This window comes from Apteryx mantelli, chromosome 8, assembly GCF_036417845.1.
Source record: "Apteryx mantelli isolate bAptMan1 chromosome 8, bAptMan1.hap1, whole genome shotgun sequence".
Classification (NCBI taxonomy): Eukaryota; Metazoa; Chordata; class Aves; order Apterygiformes; family Apterygidae; genus Apteryx; species Apteryx mantelli.
In genome coordinates, this window is record NC_089985.1 from 17,016,920 (window position 1) to 17,040,749 (window position 23,830).

Below are 23,830 nucleotides of genomic sequence, written 5' to 3' on the forward strand. Positions count from 1 at the left end.
CGTTCTTCAGTTACGCTCTCTTAAGCAGTTACAAGACATCAAGCCGTTCTTTGTTCCACAAGGATTGCCAGTTTTGATTGCTTGTGAAGCTTTCCAATGAGAGTGTTTATTTTTTTGCTATTAAAATTTTATTTGGCTGAAGTATGTACAATATTGATAAATGTTATATTAAAGTGTACAGAATGTGTATTTGTGGAACTTGAGCAGAAGCAAGTGGCAATAAGATGCTGTGGGAGGAAGGACAAGCAGATGGTGACAGAAACCGCTCTTTCTGAGTTTGTAGTTGCTGCTGATTCCAGATGACATGAAGTAGTATTCTTCATTAGGTTTCCTGTCAGATATGTAGCAGGGTGAAGACTATTATAATTTGCAGTTTCTTACTAGAACTGTAACCAGCAGAATACACAAAATAGTATGTTTGGTCTTTTCTTCCAGTTGTACCCTATGTGCTTCATCCCCCTGTGTATGATTTGCCTTCTTGCAACTAGTGAAGTAATACTAATATTATATTCTCACTACATATTATATACTCTTTCCCATGGAAACATATTTTTGAGATGCTGTTGAAATATTACCTAAATAAAACCAGAATCAAAAACTACCACTTTCATTAATGTTTAAGCTACCCTTAGTCAAAGAGATGTCAGAAAAATTGGCCACAGATAAACTATGAATGTAGAAGCCTAAACTGGAAGTTAGATAATTTTCTTAACATGTGTTAAGTTTGTGGTCCAGATTCCGCTGACTAGACCTAGGCAAGAAACAGCACATCTCTACTGCTGCCACTGTAAATAATCCTTGCAGCAGAGCCTTGAGCACTATCATATGTCCTTCTGTGCAATGAAACCTAATGGTAACTTAGAAGGGGAATGTAAGCAACCACTAGATACCAAAATGAACTTTCTCAGACCATCTTTAAGGGACAAAAACACTCAGCTATCAGTGAGTGAATAACTCTGGTAAACAGTTACTTTCTCTCTCTCTCTCTCTCTCTCTCTCTCTCTCTCTCTCTCTCTCTCTGATCTCTCAGTCCTGATTCTTGCCAGAGATCTACAAAATGCCTTTCAAAACCAAGACTAGGTATTAAAATTCAGAAAACTGCATGTAACCAAAACAGTGGCTTCAGAGATTGGTTTTATGGCACATAGGAAGATCATACCTCCTTCCCCAGTCTTTGTCCCGCAGAGTACCATCTACTTGTCATTCCCGATGAGTTAGGTTATGAAACACTTAATCACCTCCCCACCTTTCTTTAGCCCCACTTTTTAACTGCCTGTTTAACATCCGTGGGTACAGCCCACCTTTTCTTTCAAAGATGTTAGATTTTGAGCAACAGTTCTCTTGTTTTTTGGCTTTGTGAGATGCTCCACCTATTTCAGACCTAAAGAAAGACTTCCGAGTCTGAAAACCCTTGTAAGGGCTATTAGCAGTAAAGCCTTTTGTTGGACTAAGCCTTTGTCCTTAAATGATCACAGCTATGGCAAATCAGCTAATCATTTAATGATCAGCTGAAGCATCATAATGAAGGCAAGTCCCTAAGTTGTCACATCACCAAATAAATTCCTGCCAGTGTGAACTGTGAGATTGGTGTTAACTTAAAAGCATATGGGTTAAAATGGTTTATTTTTTAGAATATAACATGGGAGTTGTAAATATCTAAAGTCAGTGACTGTAAGGGTATAGGAGTTCACTTTAAGCTGTGTGGTTTTTTTTTTTAAGTAAACCTTTGCTACTCACAATATTATGTGGAAGTGCATATTTTCACAAAACTCCAGATTCATTTTAATTCTGCTTTGCATTGTTCTGTATTTCCTTGCCTTTCATTCCAGAAGTGGAGACCCTATGTTAGAGGATCAAACAATGAATCCTTTTATCTAGCACTTTATATTCATTATTCATTGTGCATTGTCAGTGGATTGTTGCTTGGGGCTTGATTTGGAGATAATTAATCGTAGGAAAGCACTTGTAATTTCACACTTTATGAAACACCGTTGTCTCAATATAGCAGTGCTGTAGTGGCAAAATACTGAATAGCAAAAATTAGCATTAAGGTATCATAACTCTTAATATTTATGTTCTATTGGTCTTTATTTTGCTTATTTGTATGCAGATTTATCTTGCAACAGTCATGTTCATGTTTTGCTGATGAAATAAGTTTTGTTAAGGTATTTTCATTTTATACAGAATTTTAAACAAATACTTTTGTTTTATGGGTTGAATTGCCATTTAAATGGTGAGATTAAAAAGTCCTTTATCCCTCTAATATCAAAGAGGAAATCTTGGAAAAGCACTGGACTTTAGAGCATGAGGAACCAAGTCAGCTCCCAACTTGGCGTGTTCTGAAAGTGGTAGTTTGAGGTTAACGTTCGAAGTTAACACTGCTGCATTCATTTGACTTCAGAAGTTAAGTTAAATTGGTAGTTGGTAATTGATCAAATATGTTCTGTGCTTGGAAGCTATGGCTCGATGTATTCCATCTGGCGGTCAAATGGTTTTAAAACTTTCTGCTATTGTGTGCGCACGGCTCTCTAGGAACTCTAGCTGCTAGCGTGCCTCTATGTAAGAAACATATTCAGGATGTTGATTTCATGTTTTGCAATCTTTTTGTTTGGGTAACACATCTGCATAGGAAACGGTTTGTGTTCTGTATCTTACAAAAGCTTACAAACTATTCTAAATATTGATATTTCTTGATAGTTCTTACAATGGATATTTCTAAAATGCTGAAAGAATACAGTTGTAATCCATTCTGACATACAGGTACTAGAGAAATGATTCAGTGCAAAGTTACCAGAAATCCCTGAGTTGCATAGCACACTGTAAGAGTATTTTTGAAGAAGTACCAATGTTTGCTTATCCTTCTAATCTTCCTTTGATATTTGCTATTGATTACAGTGGGAGATGGAATACTAAGCTAAACGGACACTTTGTTTAACCTAGTTTACTGTTTCTGCATCTCTCTCTAGAAACAGAAAACATGTTTGATGTATTTATTGGTTTATTTTAAGTCCTGGCAAAAAAATCAGAATTTTGGAAGGACTTTAAAAGGTCCTCTTAAGTCTCTGTAGCTGTATTTGGATAACTGGTTTAGGAATTTCACAGTACATGCCAAGTAGGGTATGGTGCTTACAATGACATTTTTGATTATGCTCTGTGAAAACTGATGCACAAAAAAATTTAGTATCACTTCTGCTTATTATTAGGTTTTCTACAGCAAACGTAATTACTCTGTAGAAATGTTAATCTTATCATAGCCCTCAAAAATAGAAATTAGGGAAAATAATTAAAATTTTTATTAAAAGCTGTAGTATTACACTGTGCAATTTGTGTGGGCTAGAGAAGCACACGCCCAGCCTGATTTACCCTGTGATCCTGACCTTATAAGTGGAGCCAAAAATTAGAACTTATTGTTAGTCTAATTAATGTCCTAACAGTCTAATCAAAATGCAGCAGTTATTATTATTAGCCAATTACAGTGATGCTGACGCTTGTAGTCCAGTTACTGCTAGTTCCCAGTAGCTGATAAACACAAATTTCCTCCTATCTACCCCATTCATGCTCACCCTTCCAGTGTGGTGTTATGTAAATCATCAGTGTCCTGAGCCCTTCACTGGAGGAAGGTGTTGATGGTGGGAGCTGCTTCCTCCTTGGCTGTGCATCTACTTGGGATTATACTATGGGCTTTCAAGCAGTCAATTGCTAATGCTTCTTACTGGTCCAAAAGTTTACTGATGTGGATCACTTAGGTTTTGTTAGACTTTTACCATATCTGGTATAGTTTCCTTAAGGTAAGACCATATAATTGCACAAAGCTGAGCTGAAGCTAAAAACAGGTGAGGCATTAGACACCTGACTGTAACGGTGTTGGTAAAGGTGAGTCATCCAGTCGCTAGGCATGTGCTGCAACAGCTAAACCAGGCTGAAAAATAAGTTTGGGCTAGGACAAGTCGAGACAAAACCCGACGAGTCCTTAGGCATTGCATTGCTGTGCCAGGATGAGACCTGCGGCCACCGAGAGCAATGGTGACCGTGCTGGCTGAGCGCACAGGGCTGCCCAGTGCACGTGTCAGGTACTTGTGTGTTGTGCACGCTGGGGAGGGATGGAGTATGAGCTGACCTTTCAGGTTGGTTTGCTGAGTAATGTCACCTGAAGATGAGATAAGTCTTTTTTGCAAAGCTACTAAGCTGTTAAAGTTAGAGTGGAAATACTGACATAACTTGATATCATTATGTTAATGGCCAGTCTACAGTAAACCACAAACAAAGGACAATGTCTCCTGCGTGATAATCTGGTTTCCTGGAATTCCTGTAAAACCATCATTCTAATAGTTACCAGGTGCTATATGTAATTTTGATATACACTTGAAAGGATGTTCTTAAACTTCTAAAATCTTTTATTGTGGCTTCCATTTTTCAGTGTAAGATGTTCTTCAGTGCTGAGTCATCTGGTGATGAAGTGTGATTTTTTTCATTTGTTTGTTTGCTTGTTCTGTTTATCCTAGTCTCCTTGAGAGCTGATGTGGCAGAATATACAGTAGGTGCCTCTGATCTGAAATGGAGCAGTTCTGCACAATGGAAAGAAAATCTATTGAGAAAGAGAACCTGCAAGCAGTTTGAATGTGAAGAGGTTAGATATTCTTCAGAGGCTGAAGTTTCCCCCACTCCCCCTGCAATCTTGTGGTTGAAGGAGGTTTATGTCTGTGAAATTGAAATTCTGGATTTCTGGGAGATATTTGCGTTCTTTCCAGGTCAGGTTTTGGTTAAAATCCAACTGAGAACCTGAAAAATTGTATATCTTGAATCTTCAGAGTATCTTGCTTAGTGTTTGTAAGCATCAAAAAAGACTCAGTTTTTCTGTGTTGCATTATTTTATTCAAATAGTTTTTGAAATATTCACTTTAGCTGAAGCTGTGACAGGTTTGCGACTCTCCTGTATGAAGAATAGCAAAAATCTAGAGGGTCACGTTTATAAAACTTAAGTCTGACCTTTCCTGAGAGCAGCTGTAGTCTTAGCCTAGTGGAGACTCTTAGACTGTTTAATAACAAATTAGAAGTACCGAGAATACCAGTACTCAGACTCAAACAAAGTTTTTTCTTTTTCTTTCCTGGGGTCCCTTGATCCTGGATCTTTTACAGTCCCAAATGTAGGGCTTTCTCAGAGGAATAACAAAACAACAAAAATAGAGGTATCAATTTATGTCCTTAATCAGAGGCATAGCTTATGAAAAATTTGCTACCAAATTTCCTTGTTCAGGTGTGTTGGCAAATACTCCTAATACAGATGCAGTTAGTATGCCTCTTCCCCTCCCTCCTCCCAATAAGGTAAAGTAATTTAAACATAATAGGCTGTAACTCCTGGCAATTACAGGGATAGTTGTCCCTGTTTTCATGTCTAAAGTGTGCACGCAGATGTAGGGCATAATAGTTCACCTGGGATGGAGTTTGAGTTTCCCTTTCTTTGAGCGAGCCCTATATGCCAGCCGTCCGCATCCATCTGGGGCTCAGAATAGGCGGTTCATCCATTTTTGTGACTGTGATTAAAGGGGCTTCTTAAAACCATGTGACTTAATTGTACAAATAAAGCAGGCTTCTTAATATTTCACGAATGTGGTGATAGTCTGCACAGACTTTGAGTGCCTGTGTTGCTCTATTCTTTTAAAATTACCCATCTCTGAGAGAAAAAGGAGAACTAGGCTAAATACACAATAATAGCATTGTATTTTCCCCTTTTTGGATGCTGATTAGCCTTGGCTTTGAGAATTTTGGAGTATTCATTGTGTCTCTGACACACTGTTGCAAAGGCAAACATCTGCCAAGGCTGGTTATAGGGTTTAGTATGTTGTTAAATATGTAAAATTGCTTAACCAACTGCAAGGGTCTGGCTTGGGTCAAATTGTCCTGTGTTCAAGAACAAAAAGATAAGGATGTATTTCCAGTGTAACCTCAGCAGAGAATTCAAAGTTGTAGTTACTTAGTGTCCTGCGATGTCATTAGAAGGGTTTATGAAACTTGCCTGTGCGTACTTTAAGAGAGTGAGGGAAAAGTAGCAGAAATACCAGGTAAGAGATTTAGGAATTGAAATGGAGTTTACACAGTCCTTAACAGGTGTAAACTACTCTGTTTTTATCACACAACCCCTTGCTCTTGTTTTAAATCTTGAAATTGTGCCTTGGATAACTTCTCAAAATCTTATGAGCAGATAATTCCAGTCAAGTACAATTTTCAGTCTAAAAAATCTGTTTGCAGCTTTGATTCAGGTTCTCGGTTGTTTGGGGTTTGGTATGTCTGCTTGTGAATCTCTGTATAATTTATAAGGAATGTTCTCATCTAATCATTATATGGAAACTTAGCAAAAATGTGAATGAGTTAGTTAACATTGCATACAATATGAGACAGGTAGCGAGGAGGAGGGAAATGTGAATGCCAGGCTGACTCTGTTACTTCGTGCCTGGCTGGTGATCCCCCTAGTAAGTTGTTTCAAAGATCTACTGTGAGAGTTTATTGTAAGGACAGTATTTTATGTGTTATTATGGGGTTTGTTTTCTGTCTGTCCATTTTTTTTGGAATGACTAGTGATTGTCCTACCATTATTCCTGTCCCCTAATTAGGGTACATTCAGAAACCTAAATGAAATTGTGACTGACTTTGGCTGTGATAAACTTGGTGATGCTCATGACTTTAGATCTCCTTCAAGGCATGGCCCTTTAGCTGTCCCTTTTCCCTGCTTCCCACCGCACACTGTCACTGATTCTTTTGGGGAGAGGGGGAGCAAAACTTTCTGCTGGCTGGTCTCTTAGCTCCCAGGAGGGACAGTGATGGTCTCCTGCCTTCCAGTACTTTCTCATTTTATGTGCTGGCTCTAATATTTAGAAGTTTCCTACAAAAACCGTTAGTCCTTCATGACAGTACCAAGTACTAGGACCTCAGTCTGTTGTCAAAATGATTAAAGAACAGTGCTTTTTTTTTTTTTTTTTTTTTTTAAATTGTGATTTGAGGTTTGTAACAGATGCAGGCTGTTTCTTCTCTTTCACTATGTGTGTTCCCAACTTTAATTCCTAAACTTTCTTTTCTGTCTTTTCCATCAGTATTGCTTACTTTTTATACTTATACCTAAAATTTTGCGTATAGTACTCTTTTCTTCTGTTACATCTGAGATTGCTTTCTTTCTCAATGTTAGTATTGCTTTCTTGTGACTTAAGCTGCTGTGTTTCTGTTATGTCTCCCTGTCTCCACCTTGAATAGTTACTTCTAGTTTAGTCTGCTTATTTCCCATCATCCTGGCTTTACTCTACACGTAGTTGTGAGATGGTTGATTTCCTTTATTTCTTGCAGAGTAGTTCTGTTTTATTCTTTCTTTACTTCCTCCTCTTTCTTTGTTGTCTTCTTCCTCTCTACAAGTTTGGCTTTTCAATATTTAACTTACAGTTGTCTTTTTCATGAAGTGATTCTTCTGTCTTCTCCAGTGTGGTTTCTCTTATGCCAGACTCAAAGCCAGAAGATTGGATTTCTGAACTGAAGTAGGGGCTAGGCAGCAGCGCACCCTCGGCGAGGGCTCTGCGCTGTGAGCAAAAACTAGCCTCCTGCTTCAGGTGGCTTAAGGAGTGACACTTGGGCTGTGAAGAGCGTCGTGTCCAGTGCCCCCCTCTGCTGGGGTTTGACAGGTCATATGTGGACTTCCTGATTTGCTTGAAGTTTTTGAGGGGAGGATAAGGACTCTTAACTGGGAAAAAAGATTACTGGGGTTAACTTTTTGGAGGAGGCAAAGATGAGATATATTGCAGTGTTATTTTGAGCAGATGGGAGGTGGAAAAAAAAAAGAGCAGAGATGCCTAAGCATAAAACACTGTAAGAGTCAAGGTGACGGGTGACAGGTTAGAAATATGGGCTTGAGTAAACAGATTGCAGAACCTAAATTACCTCTTAGCTTACTAAAGAGAAAGAAATGGAAAAGAGAGAGAGAATTGGAGATGATAATGAAGTTTTCATTCTGAGAGAGAGCAAAAATATAGTTATTAAAATAGAAAAGGAAGACAACAGCAAGATAGTAAGAAAGAAGGGTATGCTCAGTATTAAAACTAATCAGTTTGTGATAATGGCACGGCAGGAAGAGGAGAAGAAGCTCTAGTATTTGGATTGGAGCTAATGTGAAGGAAAGATGCTAAAGTATTGTTGCGTATATGAACAGATACACGGAGATGGCAATGAAGTCCTTGGAAAGCTTGTACTTGTTGCCTGTGAAGGGGCTAAAAGAGTTGATGCAGTGAGTTAATACTTTAGCATTAGGAGTATTTTTTTTTATTGCAACATTATGCTTTGCCAGGAAGTGCGATGCTATGAAATAATAATGGTGATTACTCAGTTTGCTATTATTTTATCACTTAATAAAACTGTCTTCTCTCTTGTGTATAGATATTTGATTTAATGGATGCCAAAGCCCGCGCTGATTGCATCAAAGAAATAGATCTTCTTAAGGTAAAAAGAGTTGCTCAGAAAATGTGCAGCCTTCATCAAAATGTATTTTTTTTCCCTCATAAACATATTTGAAGAAGTGTCCAGTATTGTCTATGTAGAGTTTTTGTAAACTTCACTTAAGGTATTTTGTAATTCTTAATTCCTTTAAAAATTAACATCAGAAAGTATTGGAAAATGGGTAACTTCTCAGGTAGAAGTTTTTTTGCTAAAAATACAGTATTGTAGATTAACTAAACGTACTGTGTAAAGTAAAATACTGATTTTTAAAAAAATCTGACTTTACTATTTCAGGTAACAAAAATAGTGTTGTATGATGACAGAAGCTAACCATGCTATCACGCAGATTCATTGAAGCAAAATTCCTTTAAAACTGTAACTTCCAATCGTCATGTTGATCCTAAAATGCCATCATGTTCTTGCAGTCTTGACATGCTTATCTGTAAATGCTTCTCATAAGCACATACTTTTCTGCTGTGATAGATTTTTAGGGTGTTCTTTTTTTGGTCTAAGCAAGGATGTTTCATTTGTCAGTCATAAAAGATAAAGACGTGCTCTACACTGAAACATGCTTTATTATTCTGCCTTCTTAGCAACTGAATCATCCAAATGTAATTAAATATTATGCCTCATTCATTGAAGACAATGAACTGAACATAGTGTTGGAATTGGCTGATGCTGGAGATCTCTCTAGAATGATAAAGGTAGGAATTACTATTTTTAATATTAAAAGCTTTTAATAACTTGTTTGGTTGGCTTTTCAGTCTTCTTGCTTATAACTAGATTGAATGAAATTAAAGGGGCAGAACTTCTGAAGGACAGTGGAGTGTTTACACCCAAGTTTTTTTTGTATGCCCAATGTTGATGCATATGTAAATATGTTTTTAATGGTATTGCCCAGAGTGTAAGTGCAGATGGAAATATAACTAGACTTCAATTGTATTAGCGTTGGGAGAAGAAGAAGAAGAAGCTGTAAAGAAAAGCACTGTTACCACAGTTTAAAACAATTCATTTTTGACTGCTTTCCTGACCTTGGCACAACTGCGTTTTGTGTTTAAAATATTCTGTTTCCTCTATTAGCACTGAAAGCAGAGAAGGCTGGAGTCATAAGGCAGAAAAAGTATTTCTTCTATAATCTTGGGTTCCAACTGTTAACTGCTTTAGCAAACAAAATGATTAAAATGGAAATAACTGCATCATTTTCTAGATTTAATCAAACACTACTATGTCTTTAGACTATCAAATTAAATCTTCTGAAAATATATTTTGTGATTTCATTGAAATCATGTTTAGTAAACTTGTTGATAAGTGGTTGTGCATTATTATAGTGCTTTCTTTTATACTCTTCAAATACTTGTTCTTTAACTAATCAGAGAAATTTGTCCAAGAGCTGCTGTATAAACTTCATATTCTGGAGTTTGCTTAACTTTTAACCGGCATTTTACCTTTCACTTTTTCATCTGACAACCACTTACTGTGTACTCCTACCCTTTTTCTGCTGAGTCTTGGCTGTAGCATGTCCCTTTGGTGTACTTTCTTGTGTACGCACCAGTGTTATTGTTGTCAGCGCAGTGTAACTCTGGGAAGAAAGAACGCTAGCCAGCTAACAGTCTCTCGGCAAACGCAGAACAGCATTTTGCTGGTTCATTTAGGACCTATGTGAATAGAGCATGTTAATTTCTTAATTAATGACTTTTATACTGTGTGGTGTGTGGGTGTTTTTCTTTTCTTCCTTAGCTTTTGAAGAATATTCCCTTCTAAATTGATAATTGTAAGGTAGGACAGTCGAAATTTGCCTCTAAACAGATTGACAGTGTGCTGTTAATATTTATATCCAAATTTGATATTTTTCTTCAGCTCATGAATTATTAATTCTGTGGGCTTACATTTCATAAAACATAAAGGAAGGTTTGTCTTTTCTTTTGAATGTTCAGTTTTGACACAACAGTTATTAATATGAGTGCTCTGTGACAGATTGCCTTATGGCATATCTGGGTTTATGACCCATTGAAGCTTTTTCTCTGTTTTGTTTTTTGTTTTTGTTTTAATCCGGTGCGTGAATAATGGCTCCTTCAGTGCAGTTGGCCTCATTACACCTTGTCCAAGTCGGTGGGCATTTCTTACAGGCTCGATCTTGGAGGCAGTTTGTGATTGTCCTCTTAACACAGGGATCATGTTTAATGTAGCAAACTTAGATTGCTGTTTGATGTTAATGACAGCCTATCAGGCTATTATTAAATATGTATGAGGTGTCACAGTGCACTCAGTCTTCATGCTGTTTGTGGAGGAAATGATTTGATAGACTATTTGGCTGGTATGAGTTTCAAGTGTGTGGGGGACATCAGTTATAGAGTGTCTTTTGAAAGAAATATTTTTAAAATTGTCTGGAAAATAAATGATACATAATGGTATGAAAACTTCCTGGCAAAATGTCTGCCTGTCACATTACTGGGGTAAATTGCTGTATTGCACTAGGGAGGAAAAAAATCATGCTTTGGTTTCCAATATTTTTGATAGAATGCTACTGTAAGTTTGTTGGAAAGTGTAGAGGCAAACCGAGAAGAGCATTTGGGTATCAGGCTGCTGTGTGATTTATAGGATCAAGCATGTTTCTGAAATTTTTAAATGGCCACAGATTGAATGACACTAAAACCACTGTTAATGTCAAACAAAAACTACTGTAGGACAGTTTTTCTAAACCTAACCAGTTTACTGTGGTGTTTCTTATGTGCATTAGGTGGTATTTCTGATGTGCACTATTGACACATTGGAGAATGCTAGCAAAGCTGCTGTACCTCACAGTATACCTTAATGAACTTGTTAGTTCTTCCCTTAATGAACCAAGTTCTGACTTTTCAGCTTCTGATTAATACTTTACTTGTCACCATTGAGAGGACAGCTGAGGAAAATCACTTGCATTTAGATTGAAGACTGATAGTGGATACTAATAAGCATTCATCAAAATTGCTGTATGTTTAAAAAAAAAAAAAAAAGCTGTGCGTAATGAAATCATGAGTCTTGCTATATGTACATAACATATGCATGCATTTAGTTCAGTTGATTGAATAAGAATCTCGCTTTACCTTAAACATTTTTTTTAAACTTCCTCCATCACAGGGAGATGTTTCTTTACAGCCTTCATTCTCAAAAGTAGGAGCATCCAAATCTGAGGATTTTCTTAACCTTAAAATTTTTACTGGCCTGACAGAAATTTTGAATACTTCCTATTAGTAACACTGAGAGGCAAATGTGATCAGTCTGTGGGAAATTTGTATTTGATTTTACAGTTGATTTTGCACTAAACCTAAAATGTCATGAATGTTATACCTCAGTACTGTGTAACCCCTATACAGGGATGGTGAAAGAAGGAAAAATTCTTTATTTTTTCTGTATCTGTGATTTAGGCTGCTGAATAGTATTACATCAAAGATTTTGTGTGTAAATAATTAGTTGCTTCAGAGCATCCTGATGAATACAGCTAAGTAATTCATAAACTAAGTATTAATTATTTCCCAGTTCATGATGAAAGAGAACCTAAGGTTCCTGTAGGACAAAATATTTTCCAGACATTGTGTCCACTGCAGAAGTAAATGGAATATAAAGTCATATAAAAGTTCTGCATGCTATAACAAATTAAGTACTGAATATATTTTGTATATTTCAGAGATTTCATAAAATTAAAAAAAAATTAAAAGAAAACAAAACCTTTCAGCTTAGTTGAATGGAAGTCCAGGTTTAATTCATATTTTTTTTTCATAACGTTTCCTTGTATTATACAGTAATTCACCTCCGAGTGTTCCCGATGGCATTGGGGCGGTACGGTAGCAGCAAGCTTTCTAGCTAGTGTGGGTACCCATATTGTTCAAGATGCAGCAGTATTAACTAACTGCCTGCACTGGGCATGCAGCAGTCGTGCTGTAATGCGTACAAATAGCAGCAAAGCTGAGGCATGGCAGTGTGCCTCCTTTGCAAGGCTGCAAGCCCGCAATGAGTCGTCTTCGCTGTAGGACTTGTTGGGAAGATTCGTCTGCCTGTGTCTTTGGTTTGGGCTGAGCCTGGTTCAGTTACGGGGGCAACACAGATTTGGCACCCGAGATAGTTCCCAGTCAGGAAGAGATTTTGCAGGGCCTTCTCCAGAGCCTGCTGGGCTCCCTGCAGGCTGTCACTGTGGCCCGGTTTGTCCCTTTTGACTGCTACCCGCAGCCGCAGCACACTTGCGCACTGTTGTGCTCGTTTCCCACGGTCGCTGTCCATCGTATGTAGGTGTCTCCGCTGTGGAGCGTGGGCATCTTAGCATAACACGTAACCAAGGTTAAGGGTAGGTCATGAGAGCTGTTGGTACTATGTTGTAACACCACCTCCTATTGCGATATAAAAATATGTTGTAAAGCCAGTTTTAGACTTGATTCTAAAAGCAAAATTATGGAATATAGGTCCCCTTTCTTAATAGTCATGGTTCTCCTGCACTGTGGACAGTGGGGGGGGGGGGAAGGGGACGGAGGGGTGGAATTGTTCTGTAGCAGGATTAACTACTTTGGGGATTTTCTTTTTCTGTAGAGCAACATGTGATATATTGGGTAAAGAAAATGCCGTAAATAATGAAAAACTTTCTAACTGCATTAATCAAGAAAATATATTAGGATGATTCAGTAAAAAGAAAAGTTAGTCTGTGCTGAATATGTTGAAACAATACAATTTGAACTATTTTGCAAAGCAGTTAAGATACTAAATTAAAAAAGTTATTAGGAAACCTTGTAAGAAGGAATCTTATCAAGATACTAAAATGTTTTTAAAATACAAATGCAATAAACTCCTAGATCTGTTCATTTCTGTAGATATTTTTAGTTTTTCTGGCAAATTATCTTAGCACACCAAAAAAATATAAACTTTAAACTGAATATATCACATAAGATCTTAAGTTAGATCATGTTTTGGAAACAAGCATGAAAGCTTTCATCTACAAAGTAGGAAAATATGTTAGTGCCTCTCTCAAGATAGATATAAAATAATTTGAATTCCACAAAATGTCACCTAGGCACTTTACCCACTCTTCAGAGAATACTTTTATGTGTGTTTTTTCCAAATTCAAATTAAAATTACTTACACTATAACTAGATAAAGTAAGGCAAATATTTTAATACTTCAAATCATTATGAAGTTCATATTGAGTCCTGTGATTTCTGTAGTTGGGAACAGTGCATTCTTTGTCCTTTACCATAACTATCTATTGGATAATTAAAATACAGTTACCTCCTTCCAAACAACTGATGCATGTCTGAATTGCTAGTTGCAATAGCAACTCTTTTTAGTCTGGTTCAAAATCCCGTTGTTCATCATTCTGACATTTCACCTGTGATGGATATTTTGAGCATCAACTTGTGAAACTGAGTCAGGTAAGTTCTCCTCTCCATATGGCCTGGGGTGCAGACCCCCTTCCTTTCCCATGCCAATATAAATAAGCAAGCAGTGATGTGTGTTGGAAGCTGTTTGCGGTACTCAGGGTGTACCTCAGGCTTTCTCGTACTGCTTGGAGCAGAGCTGGCTGGCTGGTTTGCTTGCTCTGTTTTACAGGACAGCTTGCACTTTCTTAAGGAGTGGAAGGAATTTTAGTGTGCAATTGTTGGCAGCTTTGTCAGCCCCAAATGCTGTTTCTGCCTGTGTGAAGCAACTACAAAACCACTGTAAAATCTGCATGATTGCAATCCAAGTGTTTTAGCACGTGGAACAGCTGTACAGTGAGACGACAGCCTCTGGGATGGACAGAGATGTTGTAATGGCATTGGGTTGGGCAGGAACGTACAGGGCATGGGACAGTTATTACAGCCTCCCTTATCTCAAGTGTTCAGTGGTGTTTGCGAGGCTAGACTGGTAGCACTGAATGGGATTATGTGCATCCTTTTGAACTTGTATGATGATCAGGTGTGGATCAGGAATTTGTTTGCGAGTTGTCAATATTTTGTAGACTTAACAGTGCTTCTTGCTCTCCACTGTTTGTGCAGCATAGCACCAGGGTCAAGGGAGCCCATACTACTACAGAAGCAGATTGCTTTCTGTGCTGGGAAGCTGGTTGTCCTGGATCGCCAAAAGGCCAGTGGTTGCCCATGGTTAACTGTATTCACTGCTATGAAGCTGGTTGTATGCGCTGTTGTATGTGTATGTTTATGTATTGTATGTGTATGTTGTATGTGCTGAGAAAGGAAGCTTGTGGATTTTTTTTTTTTTAAGTTGTTTACTAGTGGATTGCTGTCACTGGGAGTGTGTTAGACATAGAGATGATTTTCAGACGGGTTATCTGACAAACATTGATAGCACGCTAACTATCGTTTGACTTTTTTGGAGGAACCAACAAATATGTTAATTGCAAGAGTTATAATAATTCTTTCTGTGCTGTGATAGTTGGAGGATTTGGGGGAACATCAGATTAGGGGAGTGCTGGTGTAAGGAGGAGGTGCGGTGTCAGAACGCTGAGGTCAGATATCCATCTCTTTCCCAGATGCATGACCCGGTGTTTTGGAAAACCCTATCAGGTTTCCTCTGCTGTTAACTGACTATATTGTTTGGCGCTCTCTTTATCATACAGAATACTGGTTTCCAACTTAAGCTATTGATGGCATTCGTATTTGGAAGACTGATGGGACAATAATGTTGCTTCCAGAATGTAGTTTGACGGCAGTGTTGCAAATGCTGTATTCTGCTGCGCACACCTATCTGTAGCAGGACAGTAATTCTGTTTGCTGTTAAGGTAGCCAAAGCCTCAGTTGTGTAAAAAGCTGTGTTTTCAGTTTGTCAAAATATAACTATTTCTTACTAAAATGTTCAATGCCAGCTGCCTGCTTCAGGATACATATTTCAGAAAACATTGTATGATTTAGTAGACAACTAAGGAAAAATACATTATTCTGCCAAGTGTGTGTGTGTTTTTTCTTTTTAAATTGAGTAACCATTGTATCTGAAATGCTCTAAGCCCCTTTTGCCTTGAAACAGGGACTTAAAATTTGGAAAGAGGATTTTTGTTACAGCAATGGCCATGAAAACTCACCTAAATGTATAAATTCTTCTGATGTAAGAGTTCACGTGTGCTTGACAGAAGCTGCTAGAGCACAGCAGCCGAAGTGATGAATTTCCATACACGTAGAGCTGCATAAACCCCTTTTATCTCTTAGTGCTGACAACGCTGCAGTACCTGAGCGACGAAGAATGCTTCAACCTATAGTATGGGTGACTGAAACTGTTTTACCAGAAGTTGCTTTTTCCAGATGCTTTGGATGGGCCAAGCAATGGAACTGAGAGAAGGAAGTGTTGCTTTCCTGTCTCTCAGTACAAGGGGAAGGGTATTTACTACTTTCTCTGTGCTGTTAGAAAGAATAATCTGAGATAAATGTGGAGAAAAGAAAAGACTAGGTAAAGAAGAGTAGCTTGGGGCAAGCAGCCAAATAATACTGAAGGAAGAGAGAGGATCTGACTGGCAATGGGGAAGCCCACCTTGACTGAGACTAGTTTGGCAGGGATGAGCAGTTTTGCAAGAAGTTAGACTGTGAAGTGACTATGCAAGGCAGTAGAGACTGAGGAGCATAAGCGAATGAGAGCCTGGCAGTGATGGATCAGCAGAAAATGGAAGTACTGGAGATGAGAGCAATGGGATTAGAGAAGGAGCTAGTGGGTTGTCAGAGAATAGGGCAGGCTGGGCAAGGACACTAGAGGGAGACAAACTCTCTGCCAGCGGAGAGAAAGCTTGGACGGGGTGCCTTGGACGGGCTGGGCATAGGCTGTGATCGTATAAACGAAGAAAATAGGACTAAGACAGAAACAAGCGACAGGCCTGAGCGGTAAAGACGAGGCAAGTTGTGTAGGCATTATGGATCAGTCAAATGGAAGGGGACCACACGGAGGAACCGGTTATCTGCGGCACGCAGACTTTGGAGTGGTGGTCAGGGGTCAGGAGTGCTGCTCTTCTGCTGTCAGCAAGTGTACATGCTGTCAACTGGCAGCGCCCATCCTTTAGCCCCCAAAGGGTGATGATCTGTTGTGCAAGTTGGTCAGCTCCAGCACTAGCTGGGGCTGTGAGAGTGCCAACTCTGCTAAGCTGTGCTTAGCAGTGTAGTAGAGAGGATACATTTCTTGTTAGGTGTTTTTTTTTGTTTTGTTTTTGTTTAATGTAAGGAATTGCATATATCCATCCGTAACCTACAGAATGGACACAGAAGCTGCAAAACTAAATATCTTGTACTACAGCAAATTACAGGACCATTTCTTTCTTGAAGATCAGGATAATTTCTTCCTTGCTTCATTCAGTGTTAAGGATGCAGCAGCTCTGGGTGGGAATCATGGTTGTGCAGTACACACTGATTTGTTGAATCTGTGCTGCCTTCTTTGCTGCGGTGGTGTATAGTTTTCAGGGCAGGGAATTTAAGGAAGGCAAAGAAGGCTTCATGGTTAATGCACTCAAATGTTGTTCCAAAGACTGTCCTTTGTTACCTTCTCTGGTACGGTTCCTATGGGATACTCTATAAACCACTTCAACCACTTTTCTGATGGGAACTGTAATTGCTTATTCCATGTTTCTGGATAATCAAGGTGAAACTCTGGGGTTTGATTTGTAGAAGCATTGCATGTTCACGGCTTCATCTGATCTCAGTGGAAACTGTGCTTTGAAGATGAGCTGTTTCACAAAGCTAAGTATGCTAAAAGAGGATGCTTAAGATTGGTGCCAAAATTAATCAACATTTTTAATCTTAATTCTTTGCCCCCCATTCTCATCTGTAAAATGGGCATATTACTATATACACTTCATTTCTAAAGCTGTTTGTGCTGATAAACTTCACAAAGTTTGTTTTATTAATGTGTTATTCCAGTGATGGATGCCAGGATTTCCTCCTCCACCCCCCACCCCCCAAGAAGTATATTTCTAATAATAGGTTTTGAATTGTGCACAGCAAATAAGGCATAGAGATTTTTTCAATACTTTATTTTCGGTTTGGTATAATTGCTCACTAATTGAGTGTCACGAATGAATGAGGAAAGAGTCTTCTGGAATTAAAAAAAAAAAACTCTGAAGGGGGACAAATTAAGGTGGCTTTAATTCTTTAATTCTGAGATTTTATTTATATGTATACATTTACATCTGAATGCTCGGTATTGTGATTTTTGGAAAAAGTATTTGCCCATGATAGTAAAATGTTAGTAGCCAGTATTTTAACGTGTTTTCCTTTTCACGATAATAATTTAGCATGATCTGTAAACAAAAGATTAAAAAAAGTGAGATTTGAGTGTTTTGGTTTTCAGCTCACTTGCTCCTGCTCCACTCTTGTGCATGCCTGCTATTTATCTCTGCCCCCCCCCACCACTGGATTTAATAGAAAAAGCATTTACTGCCTAAACTTCTGACATGTGAAGTTTTTGTTTAGCATATGCTTTTTTAACACTGTATGTCACCTTTACTTTTAGCTTTTTTTGTACTTTTGAAAATACTTTAAAAAACAATAGACCATAGCTTGAAGTAGGATGTAATGTATTAGGAGACTGTAACACATATGTGTTAATTATAGAATAAAGCTATCTTTTTTTTTTAAATGTGTTCTCCTAAAGGAGAAACATGGGCTTTGAACCAGTCAGCTAAGTTTTGCCATTAACCTTTTCTTTAAACTTGTGAAAATCTCCTTCTTAAAATATTTCTTGGTAATTGAAAAATAGTGCCTCCTTATTCTGCTTCATATGTTTATGCCAAGTATGCAGTAAATAAAAAGGGGGGGGTATTCTCAGTGGAAACAGAGCCACTGTGCAGATGGAGTTGTAAAATATTAAAAAAAAAAAAAAAAAAAAAAAAGAAGGCTTGTTCTGTTGAGGTTTTGCATCCAGTACTCGTATGGTGCCGGGGCGCAGGGCAGGGCCTGCCTGGCGCCCTTCCTCTCGGCCAGGACGGGAGCAGCGGCAGCAGGGTGCCGGGTGCCGGTTACGTGTGCGTGCGGGAGCGAGCAAAGCTGACGAGTCCTGCAGCTTAGCCCTAAACCCAGGTGGGTAACTGGGTTGGGTGAGTGCCAGGCGGCCTTGTCAGGTTTTTCTGTGGATCGGCTGTTGTCTTTGTCTACCGCTCTAACAATAAGAATAGGCAAGCAGATTTTTCTGCTAGAATAATTAGACCCTCAATGCCGTTTTGTCCTACGGACGGTCCCGTTCAGAGACATGGCACCTACGGCTGTTGTGTCGGCTGGGCTGGCTGGATTCTCCCTGTTTGTGTTATGTGAATAAACCACTGAGAATGAAGAGAGTTTGAATGTTTGTAGTTTTTGTTTATAAAAAAAAGTTGGTGGCCTCTGTACTGTGTCATGTGTTGCTTTTATTGGGAGGTAGAGCTAATGATTCAGACAAAAATTTCATCTCTTCATGCTGTAGCAGTTTAGCAGTTTACCCAAGGGGATTTATTACATAGAAATGCATGCAAACAAGTAGTGTTGAATTTAAACATGTGGCTGTGTGTTTTAAGAAGCCCTGCTCAGTGGTAACTGCAGAGACAGTGAAAATGATGCAGTATTGGGAGTTTCTTTTTACTGGCTCTGCAAGTAGATCTGATTTCACTAGGGGATCTTTATCTCTAAATACTGTATGTTCTTGCTTTTGCATGGGAAAAAAATGTGGGGTGGAACTGAGTTACTATGAATGGACTATGCAGTAAAGAAAAATGAAATGAATACTTGAAAAGGCAGTTGGATATATATGTGTGTGTGTATATATATTCTAAGTGACCTTTTGTCAAAGCTTTTTCAGAGATCTGAGTTTAATCAGGAGTCTTATTCTTAGTCTGATTAACAGATTATTAATATAAAAGAATATGTACTAAAAATGGAAAATACCACAAAAATCTTGGCTTCAGTGTTCTTACAAGGTTTCCTATTTCTTTTAAGTTGATTATCTTTATTTTGATTGTGTGTGAAAGAAGATTGTGTTTAAGATGAAGTTTCTATCTCAATTGCATTAATTCTTTTTCTTTTTTCCTCTTTTGAGAGAAAAGATCATAGTTTCATTGTACTAATCTGGCTTTCAGTTGCTAATAAGTACTTCTCTTAGTACAGTTATTTTTCCTGTTAGTATTTTGTACTGCTTCTTGGTCTTTTGTTGCTATAGATAAAGTTACTTATTATATATCATTATAGAGGAAGATTGATTTCAAATGCATTTTTTTTTTTTCTGAATTCTGAGAGGAAAAAATAAATATATGGTATCTTCAGGAAATGAACATGCAGTCGGCTGTAAAGGATATATGGGGGGGGAAGGTAAATACAATAATATATATTTACCTGTATTTTTGTACATTTATATAATAATATGTAAGTCAGTTTATTATTGGCAAAGTACTTAATAGTTTCTGTATGTTCAGGTAGTAGATGCCAAATCTTTTTTTTCCTGTAATATTTGTTCTATTATTTCAACTAAGAGTCAGCTGCTACTCTTGACATGTGATCCTCTTGTTGCAAGGATGAAGGAGTCAAGGTGTGGGAGAAAGTTCCAGTTTTGTTCTACACAGAAAACAAGGAAAAAGGGCAGAAAACTTACCGCAGTCTAAAGAGGTAGGCAGCTGAATTCAAGAAAGATCAGAGCCAGACAAAACTCCTGGGATACTGCTTTCCTGCTAGAATTACATAAGCTTTTAAAACGGGAAGTAAGGCTTGTGCAGAAGCTCCGTTTCTATGTACGTGAGCGTCTGATCTTGTGTAGATAGTGGGATCAGTCCCCACTGATCTATCTTTGTGACCCTGCGCTCCCTTGCCAGTCCTGTGGGCTCCCCTGCCTTTGTGTTCACGCAGTTAAAACTCTTGCCTAGACTTCCATAACTTCCTATTGCTGCTGCCCAATCTTGGCTTCCTCTCGAGGTTCCTTTCTGTGAGTCTGTATTAAAGAATCCTTAAAAAAAAGATGCAAACAGAAGTTGCTAAGAACGTCATTACCCATTACTCAGGGCTTCCTTATAATTCTGCATCCTTTTCCTCTTGAAGTTCAGCTTTCTTGCCACAACCATCCGGTTGTTAATTCACTGTGCTCTCATAAATCTATTCAATAAAATACCAAAAAAACTTAATATTTTGGTGGGCCAGAGTGAAGTCATGAGACACAATGCTTTCGGTTGCTGTCAGGATCCTCGTCAAAATGTGTAAGAAGGAAAAATGTTAGTGGAATTTCTTTAAAGCGAGGGAATGATCATCCTCGCTCATCTTCATTTTACTTTTCCGAATTGTCTTTTTCAGAAGGTAACTCTAGCCTAGAAAATGCACAGCAAAAAAAAATTCAGGTGATGAAAGTGCTTCTTGTGGGCTCATTTGACAGTCATCTTAGGAACAATTTTTTTTTTTTTAATCACTGACTCTACAAACAGTTTATCATCTCAGATATCTGATATCTCAGATATCTGACTCAGATATCAGTTTATCATCTTTTTGCAGAATATTTACATAAGCCTCTTACTTTCTTTGCTGAAGAAAGTGATGAACTCTATTGAAAGAAGAGCAAGGTTAAAGCAGGATATTGACTTCCTGTGTTAACCTGGTGAGAAAGACTGTTATCCCAGGTTCACAAGGCTTCAGGAACTCCCTCTATAATCTTCTTCAGCCAGCAGTTCACATTTCAGTGCCGCACCTTATTTTCCTTAGAGGTACTGCAATTTATTTATTAATTTGACAGTAATTTCATTTCCTTTACAGCATTGTACAGTATGTTTTACTGAAATCTAGGTAGACTTGTCCAGATGTCTTCTCCTTTATTAAAATCCATTGTTTAATTTGATGATCCAAGTTATAGATACTAGGTTAGTCTAGTCTGCTTCTTGACTGCTCAAAGTTTTTCATTTCTTTCTTTTTTCCCCCCTGTTCAGGTAGTAAGGTGTGAACCATCCTAAATCACACCTTACAGTTCTCCAAGAAAGTAACATCAAAATTGAATGTTAAAATTTTTTCAAAAAAAGGCTAGACAACTGCAGTAGCTACTGAGATGTAAGCAGTCATAGTAGAAGTCTCCACTTTGTACTGAAATCACGTGCTCACTGTTCTTCACTCATCTGCAGGAAATCCCCAGCTTTCCTCTAAAAGCCAAACGTGCTCTGAAAACTTCCTTTAAAATCATTCGCCAAACTGCCCTTGTTAAGCCTGGATAAGACTATTTGCTAATTGCTGTCACTTTTGCTTTCAGAATCTGACCTTTAAAGCATCATCTGTAGAAACTCAGTATAATATAATTTCATGCTTTCGTATAGACTAAACTTTTTTTGTCCATCTGTCTTTCACTTAAATTCTTTCCATCTCCAAGAAACTGAATGGCATATGCTGTTTATGTGTAAGGCAGCTAGATTTAACTTTACTAGGACAGAAACATTGGCAGAATACTTTTGGCCATTCATTAGGGAAAACCAGAAGAGTTCCCTTTTCCCATAATGAAACCGCTCGGTCACTCTCTTAAAAGGGAGGAAAAAACAAACTGTTAATCTGTCCTGCCTGGTGTATAATCTGCCTCCTTTAAAGGTTGTTAAGGCATTCAAATGGTGAACTTCTGACCAGAAAAATTTTGATTTATATTAAATGAATGAATTGCAGTTTTAACTGTACTGACATTCTGAAAACTCTTCAGAGTAGTTTTATATGACTCCGTTCTCAAAGATATAGATGGAAATTTCATGGGATGTGGGTCTTTAAACAAATAATCCTTGCTGGGAGACATTCGGCTGCTTGAGTGTGCCTGGTATTCTCTCTTTATGCGATAAACTGAGCGGGTTTTAATGCACACACACAAGCAGTTCCCTTTTTGTGCTGTTTCACTGCTGCTGGAACTGATCTTTTACCTCAAGTAGGATGGGTGTGGTGGTGTCTGTGTGTGTGTCCGTGTGTGTGTGTGTCCCATCACTGCCTGGACAGGCAGACATCAGGAGCTAGTTTTTGGAGATATCAGGGCTATGTTTTGAGCCTCAGACATGTGGAAGAAGTAGCAGAAGAAGAGTAAAACGTTGAACATGAGAGTACTTCAGAAAGCTGTATCTCAGTATGTATTCCTTTGAGGCTGAACTTGGGCTGGTGATGGTAGCTTGGATACAGTGAAGGAAAGCTGTTTGATGTTAGCTCATGTACGTGGATCTCAGACTGCTTAAAGTAGATTGCTAGCCAGTGAACTAGTTTCAACACGAAACTTTTAGTGATGTGTTGCTCTCTGCTACGATAGAGGTTGAAGCTTACTCTCTTGGCGTCTGTGTCTTCTGTGGTTTGGATTTCCTCCAGAAAATGGTAAACTCACAACTGCGTTTTTCATTGTGGAGTATTTTAAAATAAAGGAGAGAGAAAAGGATCCCTACTTTGAGTACGGTTAAAGTGTACTGCATGAATTTAGAGATGCTCTTGGGCATAAAACGTGTTAAAACTTGATCATGTTTTACTTCAATTTATATTTCTAGATAGAAGGTAGGACTCTAAACAAAAATGCGATTCCCTTTCTTTTTTGACCTTTCCCAGAACTCAAACTGCTTACTGGGCTTTTTCATAGAAACGTACAACTTGTTTGGATACCTAATTCTTTACAGAATGAATCTTTCATCACTGTTTTGCTTGTTGGTGGACAGCAGCCCAAGAAAAGATTGAGAATATGTATCTTGAAAAGAGGCAGTGAAATTAATAACTATATAAAACAATATTCACTGAGTTTATTTTGAAGTATTGGATTATTTTTAAATTTAAACCAGTGAGAATGTTGCCTGCTTCTTTGTTAAGTTTAAACATTGTCAGCAAATCTAACAGCTCTCTTTACCTTCCTCTTTAGATGGATAAATACTCAAGTCTGTAGGGTTAATAAATTAATATTGTTAACTTTTCTTCCTGAAAGCATTATTACTATCACACAAGATTCTTAATGCCCTCAGTGGAATGAGGCTACATATTCAATACTGTTGTATGGCATGCTTACATTGTAAGAACAGAAGCAGATTTTGTAGTGGATGATCTGCTGTGGTGTTATAGATGGCAAATGAATAAAATGTTAAAAGAGTGTTTATACTTAAAACCCACATTGTACTTTTAAAGTTTGTAATGGAAAATCTTTGTTTTAGCCATTTTGTGAACAGTGTTTCATCACTGCTTGTAGTTAAATTTGAATTAAAAAAAACCCCAAACCTTTTGAATGTTTAAATAAAGTACGTAGTTACAATTATGATAATTTCAGAATGCATTTTAAATCAAGGAACTATACTTTCATGTACACATACTTACATGTATTGTGTATTTGTTTTAAAATGAAAAGAAACCTGGTCTCCATCTTCCTGTTGACATCAAACAATCCTCTGATATGTAAATCCAGCTATGGGGAGAGCAGATACATGGGGTTTGTTTGGATTCAGTCC

The 23,830-nt window shown here is 38.0% G+C and overlaps 1 protein-coding gene across 2 annotated transcripts in view; it reads left to right on the plus strand.

Moving 5' to 3' along the window:
* NEK7 (NIMA related kinase 7) overlaps window positions 1-23,830 on the plus strand; it is a 73,126-nt gene that overhangs the window by 23,076 nt on the left and 26,220 nt on the right. For both annotated transcript variants that reach the window (XM_067300778.1, XM_013961266.2), the window contains exons 4-5: window positions 8,410-8,472; window positions 9,063-9,173. In XM_067300778.1, coding sequence (XP_067156879.1) covers window positions 8,410-8,472; window positions 9,063-9,173 — 174 coding nt within the window. The remainder of the gene's footprint in view (window positions 1-8,409; window positions 8,473-9,062; window positions 9,174-23,830) is intronic.